General features: G+C 29.0%; 1 protein-coding gene across 1 annotated transcript; it reads left to right on the top strand.

Moving 5' to 3' along the window:
- The first annotated feature begins 5,455 nt into the window (after positions 1-5,455).
- Positions 5,456-6,391, top strand: LOC149060331 (uncharacterized). Its single transcript, XM_089228734.1, has one exon. The coding sequence runs from the start codon at positions 5,456-5,458 to the stop codon at positions 6,389-6,391; it is 936 nt and encodes a 311-aa protein (XP_089084860.1).
- Positions 6,392-11,736: the final 5,345 nt, after the last annotated feature.

Here is an 11,736-nt window from a genome sequence, read left to right as displayed (position 1 = left end):
GAAATCAAATTTAACTCATCAAGTACGCCAGCCTTCTACTTTACAGCTGAGCGGTACCTATTTACCGATAATATCATTATTAATATTTGAATATAATATACTTCTCATTCAGATAAAAAAAAAAAATTAGTTGAGATTTTTTGCGGCATAAAAAAAGAATATGAAATTTAATTCGTGAATTTATTAATTATATATTTTATCTTAAAACTCTGCGGATGTCACTGCGCGTTTCTGTTGCTACTTCCTTTATTATTGATTATAATGAATTATTCATTTAGGGTTCTTACCGTTTTTAATTTTTTTTTTAAATTCTTATTTTGTTTTTAATTAAATCTTTTAGTTTGTTTCTATTTATTTTCTATATTTATTAATTTACACTGTGTTAACAGTTTTATATCTGATTATGGTATATAAGGTTGTTTGATCCTTTTTTAGTTTTTTATTTGTTTATTTTTTTTTTATTGAATTTAAAATTCCAGGTGTAATCGTATGGTGATTATTTCTTGTATATCTAATCTTCGCACAATTGTTCAAATGATATTGAATTACCGTGCAAGTATTTTATTTTTTCTTCTATTTATTTGGTTGACCTTTTTTTTTTTAATTCAGTTTGTTATATTTTGTTTTTTCTCTTTGGAACTCATGTAAAAATGAACCTCTTTTCATTAGTAATTAGTACCAATATACTGAGAACCTTGATACTTGATTGATGAATATTTTGCTTTCAGCTAACTTATTGTTGACAAGCATATCGGTATTTAGCCTAGTAATTTTTGAGTCTCTAACTAATTGATTTATTTTATCGTTGTTTTCTAATCTCAAGAAATTTATACATATTTTAAGGCTTTTTAGAATTATACTCCTGGATTCACCGACCATCACATTAAATTATTTCTAACTTATTTTTCTTTTCATAAGGAGTTCTCGTTTTAGTATTCGGTATTTCTATATCAGTATATCACATCAATCCAAGCTCAAAAATTCACTAATAAAATATTTATCAAATTTTGATTTAATCACATTTATTTTTCCAAGAAAGTCTCATACTATATAGCTTGATTTGTTAATTTTTATTTGGAAATAGTATTTCTTGAAACATTGATCAAATTTCATTATTAAACATATCAAATTGTTGACTAAAAAAATTTGTTGATATAATAGAAACTCGATTTCATCTAATCACATGTTGATTTTTTGGTGATTTTATTGCTTGTATCAATAATTTCATGTATAATGGGTGTTCGGTCTTTCATTTTTTTTTAAAGCTTTAAAAGAAATTTAACTCTTTTAAGAAATCCCATTCCCATGAAGTTAACTTGATCGTAACGAATACAGCATTTAATACGCATCCCGAATGAATTAGATGTTCTTGGAATTTCGCATACTCTGTAGACACAGTGGGAAAGAAGTAAATCAAAACTAGGTGAAAGATAAAATTATGAGTATAGTAGTATAATAAATTTGTGTAACCGATTATAACAAATTGACATCTACACAGTACAACTACAAAATTAGACCTGAAGTAAACTTTTATATATGATTAATGTTTTTAACAACGTTCACGCTATTTAGAATAACTTAAACACGTGGTTTAAGGGTGCGTTTTACCACATTAGTTTTGCTTCGAGTTTGATGAAAAGCTGCTTTGGTAAATACGCTTGTTTGTAGTTAATTTTGTAGTTTTGCACTTTAATATAATATATTATATATATTTCGAAATTTTTTATTAGGGTTTCGACAACTGGGTCATTGTTTCGTACTCGTTAGCCTAGGTTTACATTAATAATTATACACTTGACTAGTTAATTATGAATTGAGGGTGACCATACGTCCCGTGATTTACGACGGGATTGTCTTTTTTTCGAGCATCATAAAACTTCGAATTAGTCGCTTTTTGACCCAGTTTAACCCCATTATCTCCAAAGTAAAAAATAACTGTCCTCAAAATAATATTTTTAAGTTGTATGTCCAAACAAGGATTTTTAGCCATCGTTAATAGAATTAGATATTTAACAAGTGACAATGAGAGCCGATTAACAATTTTCACTTATCAACGATAAGCACGATACAGGCACATCCGTCATACTTTCCTACAACATTCATTATTTTACAGGTGTAGATACTTTGCACAAATTTTTAGAAAATGTGAAGACTCAGTTTGAACTACTTGTTTCAGGTCCGGACTGGGAGGGTACCAGCCTACTATTCTAGGAAAGCAGGTGGCCCACAATGTATTATTTCGGGAATTTTTAAATGCATTAATTGTTTCACAAAATTGATATTTGGTAGGATTTAAAGTGGTTAGAGGGAGGCGTTTTCTTATAACCTTTATATTCAACAACCATGATTAGTTATGTGATGTTATCCATAATCCATGTCCCATGATTATACTATACAAAATAAATTTACTTTGTACTATAAACTATAAAGTATACGCTTTAAAATAATACACAAAGAATTAGTGGAGTTTAATAAAAATACAATATTATTTTTGGTGAATTAATTTATTTTATTTCGAAATAATAATTAAAAATATCTTTTTTTAAAGGTTTATAACAAATATTAAACGTACCTACATTAAATATTAAAAAATTATTGAAAATATTTAAAACGTAATCATAAATAATACTAATTTATAACACAAAATTGAAAATATACTAATAATTATTTATTGTATAGTTTATTGTACATTTAGTTTAGTAATAATAAAAAAGAGATAATAATCATTATAAGTATACTTAAGATAATAATTTAGACATGATTGAGGATGAAGATTTTAAATATTCTATAATATTTTTCAATGATATTTGATCTAATATTTCTTTTTCAACTGACATAAGAACGAAAGCCTCTAAATTATCATTCGATATTGATGCTGTCAGACGATTTCTTATTATTTTCAACTTACTGAAAACCCGTTCGAAATTCACTTGGCTTATGGATACAGTTAGAACATATTCAATAGTAGCACATAAATTATAATATGTCGGTAAATGCAAATTAAGCGAATGAAGCAGTTTATATACACATAGCAAGCAATTATCACGATTATGTATAACATTTGTGTTACGTTCAAATTCTAAAAAAAAAAAATGTTTATAATCACCCATCACTTACCAACCATTTTTATATACCTAAATAACATAATATACATACTTGTCTTGGATATTTCACAAGTTCAACGTTAAGGTCTTCATAATCAATATAATTTTGTATAAAATCATTGTCTTCATCAGAAGCGTTGTATATATGACTAGTTTTTTTGCACAAAGGTTCCACTAACTGACTGTATATTGTAGCAAAATGTTCCAATTCATCAATTAATTTTGATCGATTAACTGATGACATCGGCATCACAATGCATCAGCATTGAAAGTTGATTTAATGCTGACTCAGGAATTAATTTGTTTTTTACATCGTTATAGTATTTTGATAACAGATATTGCATATCAGCAATAATACATTTATTATTGGCAAATCTGTCATTTAAACTAGTTTGCAATAATTGGTCAAGAATGCTTTGAAATACTTCAATTTTGAATTTAAGTTTTGGGTAAGTTGGTGCTTCATCATTACACATTTCATCAAGCATCCGTTTCTTACGTCTGATCCTCGTCTCAGGAAAGTCATCTTCAACAGTTATTTCTTCAGATATTTTAGTTTTGACAAAGCTGCCATTAATTTTTAAAGCAAAATCTTTAGATGCCTTTAGAATATTTTTAAAATTTAATCGTCTTATATCTACAATGCACTTGTCTACCATTAGGAAAGCACTTAAGATATCTAAGTTTTTTGTTCGTAGGTATGTGGAGGTAGGACCAACACTTTTAAAAATTGGAAGGAAAATGTGAGCTGTTATTAGAATATTAAATTCACACAATTATTTATCTTTTAATGAAATAGCTTCAGATGTTGTTTTTTGGTCGAAAGTTTTAGATGTTTCAACAAAATGTAATGTATTTATTATTAATGGAAATGAACAATCATCTCCTTCAAATGCCCATTGTAATGCCTTTTCACGGGACCACCAACGAGTTGCACCCATTTTCTGGAGTCTTCTCATTTTTTTTTTGACCAGTTCCAAGTTTTTCTTGTGTCTCCTTCCAGAGAGTCGTCCTTTTATAAGAATCCGAAAAAAAATGGCTAGTCTGTTCAACAATCCAAATAAACTTAAAGCTGCCACATTTCCACAAATATCACAAACACATAAGTTTAAGAGATACGCATAACACCAAATGTATACACTATTTTTATTTTCCGTCTTTATGTGGGCACGCAATCCATTGTATTGCCCCTGCATATTAGCTGTACCGTCAAAATAAGATCCAATAATATTTTTGAAAAGAATTACATGCTTAGAAAAGACTTTGGCGATGAGCTCGTACATTCCCTTTCCTGAAGAGTCTGTTACCTCTACCACACTAAACAAGCGTTCTTTGACTTTTGAGTTGAAAACATAACGCAAACAAATAGCTGCTTGATCATTAGCTCCTATGTCTTGAGTGCTGTCTACCTATATTTAAATTAAATAATTATAAATTGTTTGTTTTAGATATTTTTAAATGTTAAACATACCTGAATACTAAATTGCCGATCACCTAATTCATTTTTCATTATTTTCCGCATAGTTACTAATATAGCTTCTATTACTTTATTCACTGTAGTCTTTGATAATAATGTTATTAAAGAGCCTCTTCCTTTAGAATTAGATTCAACATTTTCTCTACGCTTTTTGCTACGTTGAATTTCTTCAGTTAAATTTTTTTTTTTGAACAGTATCGCGTTCTGCAGTAAATTTTAAAAGCTCCCATGATTAATATTTAGGTCTTCAAGATCGTTTAAGCCTTCATTAGTACCTCGATAGGATAAATTTTGTTTTCCAATAAATTTAATTATTTCAAACACTTGTTTGATAACATCGACTCTTTCCATAGGTAACTTGTTTTTTTCTGATGTTCATCATATCCCTACTTACTACAAATTCTATGTTATTTTAGTTTATCCCTAATAAATATGCTTGGACATCAAATGAGTGACCTTTACTATTTTCATTAAAATTAAATAAGATTAAATAGCAGAATATATATTTTTGAAATTAGTGCAACTACTGTTAAAATTACTAAGTACGGAGGATGTATTAAATGTTTTGCATGTATTGTTATATACAGCCTTCACCTCATTTTCATTTGTATTGATTTATATTTAATAATATTTTTTTAATTACTTTAATATTGGTGACAATTCGTTCAAAAAATGAAATTGCTCTAAATCTTGAACATATTACATAAAAAATACTACATAAAATACTGGCTTGAAAATCTGGTGTGGTCAGTAAAGTCTAATCGATCATAAGCAAAAAAGTCTATAGTTACCAAATAGATTTACGAAAAAACAAATAAATATTAAATAAATTGTGTACAAATAGAAGTAGTCTGCCATCACTCCGACAAAAAAAATGAATAAGAAAAATGATCCATGCAATATCTGTGACAAATCATTCAACCAAAGTGGCCTATTGGAAATACAGAGACACACACACAGTGGTGAAAAACCGTACTCGTGCGATGTGTGTGACAAATCATTCAGCCAATGTAGCGGCTTGACAGTACATCGACGTACACACACTGGCGAAAAACCGTACGCGTGCAATGTGTGTGACAAATCATTTAGCCAATGTAGCGGCTTGACAGTACATCGACGTACACACACTGGCGAAAAACCGTACGCGTGCGATGTGTGTTACAAGTCATTCAGTAGGAGCAATGAATTGACAATACATCGCCGTACACACACTGGCGAAAAACCGTGTGTGTGCGATGTGTGTGACAAATCATTCATCCAATGTAGCGACTTGACAGTACATCGACGTACACACACTGGCGAAAAACCGTACGCGTGCGATGTGTGTGACAAATCATTCAGCCAATGTAGCGGCTTGACAGTACATCGACGTACACACACTGGCGAAAAACCGTACGCGTGCGATGTGTGTGACAAATCATTCAGCCAATGTAGCGACTTGACAGTACATCGACGTACACACACTGGCGAAAAACCGTACACGTGCGACGTGTGTGACAAATCGTTCAGACAATGTAGCGAATTGACAGTACATCGACGTACACACACTGGCGAAAAACCGTACGCGTGCGATGTGTGTGACAAATCATTCAGCCAATGTAACGGCTTGACAGTACATCGACGTACACACACTGGCGAAAAACCGTACACGTGCGACGTGTGTGACAAATCGTTCAGACAAAGTGGCAATTTGACAGTACATCGACGTACGCACACTGGCAAAAAACCATTCGGGTGCGATTTGTGTGACAAGTCATTCAGTAGGAACAATGTGTTGACAATACATCGCCGTACACACACTGGCGAATAGCACACTTGTATACTTTATAATGAATATATTATTTAACATTTTGTTTATTTATTATTTGTTCTTTATTTAATTACATAGATATAATTCATACAAGTTATTCTTATAATATATAACTTAATATCTTAATACATAATAATCTACATATCGAGCATAACTGTAAAGGTAACCCCGAGTATCGAAAGTACTTACTAAAATGATAATATGTATAATAAAATATGTGGTTCTGTGAATTTTTTTGATCGCATAGTTATTAATTAACTCATTGACACTTCTCTATGACAATAATGTATCATTTGGTAATCATAATTTTTTTGTATTTTTAGATTCTAATCGGAGTTAGGAATGTATTGATTTTATGATTTTACCATGATGTGTGTGTGTGTGTTTTTTTCTTATAATAATACTTAATATATAAGTAAAAGTTAATCTTAGCTTTTTTGTTTTAAAATATATTATTTTTATTGATTTTTAATGATGTACCTAAATATAATAAAATATAACGAATTAACTTGTATTTGTTGCTTCGGTTAGAATCTAAAATAGTTATCAGTTTCGTCGACTATGGGATTCAAAACTCGATGCATTTGTATATTTTTAAGGTTATTCATAAGAATGAATCGTAACCTTTGAGCGAATGCATTGGTCTATTACTAAAATATAACGTATATATATGTATATATGTGTGTGTATGCATATAATACAGAGTTCTCTCTGTAGTTCTTTTAAACAGCAGATTATAACAATTTTAATTTTTCGTTTTGTGAGCAGCTACAGCTGTTTAAATTATTTATTTATTCTCATTAAATTGAAATATAAAGCGTGACATTTAACATCTATATATTTATATATATATATATAAGATCCTATATAGATTCTATATTTGTGGTTTGAATATCGAAATATATGATCATTATGTATTTTATATTTTAAATGTATTGCTGTAAAAAGTAAAACGTAACTACAATGATTACTCTCAACGATGCATTAAATAATAATATACCTGTCGACTGATAATGTTTGGTGCAATTTTTTACATAATTTAACGTATTTTTTAGATTAGTATCAAAATATATTTTAGTAAATTCTGACTGATTTCACGAAATACGTGATTAAATAGAAAACTATAAATAATTAAAATTAATTAATACCTATCAGCTGATCTCATGCACTTCGTTGCCTGTTAAATGTACTAAATTTATATGACTCAAACTTTTTTCAATTCGTTATTTAATAATCGGTGTATGGTGTTCAAAACTTATCTTAACTTTTCCGTTACCTGGAATAAAAATTCTGATTTGCAGAAGTATAATATTATCAGGTATATGTGTTATATTATGTTGTATGTGTTATACCATTATTGGATATAAAATTTATATAATTATAATATAACATTTTATAGCGTTATGTAATTTGTCATGAATTTGTATAATATTAAAAAAGTATAATATTATCAGGTATATGTAATTTGTCACGAATTTGTTATTAAAATTATTAAAACTTATCTTAACTTTTCCGTTACCTGGAATTATTAGTATATAGGACCTATATTATAGGTATTAATATGTAGCTGAATTACCAGGCGTTTTTTTTTTAAATTTATTTATTTTGGTTTATTGCTAATAAAGTAATAAATATTCTTCGACAGCTAATGAGTGACCTTTACTATTTTCATGAGATTCAATAGCAGAATTTATATATTTTTGAAATTAATGCAACCACTGTTAAAATTACCAAGTACAGAGGATGTATTAAATGCTATGCATATAGTACAATACACAGCCTTCACCTCATTTTCATTTATACACTCAACTGTAATCCATTCACAAAAAGTTGATTCAGACTAGATTTCAGTACAATATAATTTATAATACTTATAGGATTTTCTATAATCGTGCATTGAGAACATTTAAAAAATATAATTAGGTAGGTACCAAGGTGCTATAAACAGATAATCTGGTCACTATTCTGTAATCTCAGTAAAGATTTTTTTTTTTCATCGCCGCGGCCTACTAGCACAGTAGCACAGTGGGCCAGTCCGGCCCTGACTTGTTTGAATTAAAATTTAAATAGGTATATCATACTTTTCAAAAACATAATTTGCTTGATTATTTACAGAAAAAAATTATCGGTTTTCAATAGAAAAAAGAAATCTGTCTCATCGCAAAAATTCTGTAGTTTAGCATTTAAGATACTGTTGTCGCTTAGGATTAGTGGAAATCAAAATCAATTCATTAGAGTGGTGAGCTGGCTTATTGATAATCACCCTATAATACAAATAATATAATACACATTATAATATGATTGTTGAATTTGGAATTCTTGATTCTTGCCTTCGCGGTAGGTGTAAACATTATACAAGGTAGAGTGATACATCATTCATATTTTATATGCATTATGATTTAATAATTCTTCTAGTTTGTTAGTGAATAACATTTCTTCCCAAGGTTAGGTATATTCCTAAGTAATGTGAAATGTGCATATTTATTTGTTTCTATTATTATTTCTTGGTATGTACGGTAGTGTTTTGTTATGATGGTTGTGGATGTAGAAAAGATAATTATCTCATTAGCCAATGGGTCGATATTTCCATTGCCTGTTACACCACGTATGAAAATAGAATATATCCCACATACATTTTATCGTTGTAGGTGTCTTAGCAATGAATTGTTGTATGCATTTTCCTGACAATTTTGTTATAGAGGAATGTTGAGTGATTGCAGAGCTAAAAGTCATCAGGTATGATGATTAGAACTTGATCGACTGACGTATTCTCATCATGAGTCACAATCATAGAATATTTAGACTGTATTTAGAGTACGATTCCCATGCGATTGTTTTCTCCATCTTGCACACATACGGCATAGAACATTTTTGTTTCCTAGTTTCCATTAGCGTGCTGTTAGTTTTGATACAGCTGAGTAAATTTATCTATTATCCAACTTTTAGAGCAATGGCTTTTATTCTATATTACGTTTATTATATGAAAAATTTAATTTTCAAAGGATATTCTGAGAGCATTTTTAATTTTTTTATAATTCACATACTTACCCATATCTTGCTTGAAAATTAAAATAACGAAAAATCAATGACGTTACTCAACCACAGACAATGTTCTTACCTAAAACTTTCATATTATTATAGATCGATCCATTTTCAGGTAGGCACGGATGTTATTTTTTACATTTATGCATCTCCCTTCTAATTTTATTCCCAATTCAAGCACTATTTATTCGTATGTATAAATATTTAATATACTCCTCTCCTAACCCCCCCCCCCCCCTATAATAAATGTCAGGATGAACCCAAGCTATATGTACCGCATGAATCAATGGTTCCTTGTTGATCCATGTTCTCTGCCGTGAGCCACTAAATATTCTGCTAACTACGGGGGAAACTTATAAATATCATAAATCGTATTTATGCATCGCATAATGTATACGCAATATACACACCATCAAAACGTTTCGATAATATTCCAATAACACCGCCACTTGAATTATGATTCAGACGTTTATTATTACCATCTATATAATACTCTTCAGTGAGTCAACACGTCCATATGACTGAATCTGTTAGAGATCCGTAAGATATTATGCATTCCTATTTTCTGCACAAATATTAAATCGTAACGTAAACTTTTAAGGGTGGCGTTTGTTTCGCTACGTTTACTCGAGTTTCCACAAACATAATAATGATATACCTAAGGAATATGATAATAATAATAATAATAATATTAATAATGCATAATTCTTATGATTGGTACAACGCGTTTACAGAGTCGTTTCCCTCTTATTATTTATTAATATTCCAATCACGTTTATTGGTATAATATAAAAAACATCGATCAATTGCATCCATCAGCGTAGGAGACACAACTATCCACAACTGTGTGAAAATTTTTTAACGATTGCATTAAATTTAAAAAAATGTATTAATATATGACAGCAAAAATAAGTTTTTTTTTTTTTAGTGCAAAACTTGATTTTCCGATGGAATCGTCAACTTTATAATATTACCTATACTATATTATAATGGTTGACATATCTACACGTGTGTGAATATACATGACTGTTAGTCACAACCCAAATAATATTTCAAAGAATAGAACTAGGTAAAAAAAAAAATGTACTTTGCAAAAATATTTTATTATGTTAATATTAGTTAATCAGGTAATTTCACAAATAATATATTAATATTTGAAAATAAATAAATAAATAAATGTTAATAAAGACACACTATTTTCTTAAAAAATACAGATTTGTACAATTTAATTTAATCTAGAAAATGTATACTTAAAATACTAAAAATGTAACAAAAAAAAATTTATTTTACTAATGGTCTAGTTGTAGATGTACTTTGATCAATAAGAAAAAAAAGGCCCTAAAGTATTAAAATATATTCAATAACTGTTTTACAGGTGTAGGAGAAAAAATGGTACTCAAATACAAAATGATAATAAAATGAATAATGCTGTTAATATTATTAAAAATGATAGGTAATAATAATTAGATCTGAGTTAAGTAACATAATTATTTTGACTCGATAAGATAAACATTTCATTTTGTACTTAAGTAAATGACAACAAATAACTATCACCAATGTTTACCTTGGTTCTTCCTTTTTTCTCATACGAGTCGACGTACACCATTTTTTTTTTAGTCGACGATTCGAGCGTGTAAAACGCGTGACAAGCGTAAAAATTATGTGACAGCTCGATTCGTATGAGAATTTTGTAAAAAGTTCAACTTGAGTGTTAATTTTCACATTTAAGATAATTTTCTAAAAATAAGAAGAATAAACCCACCCAGATTTTGAAGATTGAAAAAAAATTTCAAAAAAATCCTCATTGGGTCATCGCACTGAGTACGCATATAATAGTTACCTCAACCATTTCAGAAAAACCCTGTTTTAATGATAACGAAGTACTTCAAATAATTAAGTTACTGATAAAAGGTACTCCGCTAGGTTTTGATTCTATATCTTCAAATATACTACTATAGATATCCGATTATATCGTAAAACCACTTATTTTTCTCATTAATTTAAGTTTAAAAAAAGTATATACTCAAGTTTATAAAAACCCAGAGATAACTACTATTTTTAAAATAGGAGATGCAAAAGAATTATCTAATTATAGACCCATTGCCTTAATATCTGCATATTAGCTAAAATTTTGGAAAAATTTGCTTAGCTCCAACTACAGAAATTCATTAGGTATAAAAGTGCCCTTAGCGATAAACAATTTGATTTTAGAGAAACAGTGGGTTGCCAAAAGGCAATTTCTCACTTTTCTAATTTAATAAATTATGATACTTATTTGGACAAAAATAAAAAACTGCTTAGCG

This window comes from Diuraphis noxia, unplaced genomic scaffold (genome assembly GCF_037042655.1).
Source record: "Diuraphis noxia isolate RWA-SAM2 unplaced genomic scaffold, SU_Dnox_SAM2 contig0001, whole genome shotgun sequence".
Classification (NCBI taxonomy): domain Eukaryota; kingdom Metazoa; phylum Arthropoda; class Insecta; order Hemiptera; family Aphididae; genus Diuraphis; species Diuraphis noxia.
This window is presented reverse-complemented; position numbering and strand designations above follow the sequence as displayed.

Excerpts from the sequence above, each read along its gene's own strand:
- LOC149060331 (XM_089228734.1), top strand. The coding sequence starts at position 5,456 with ATGAATAAGAAAAATGATCCATGCAATATCTGTGACAAATCATTCAAC.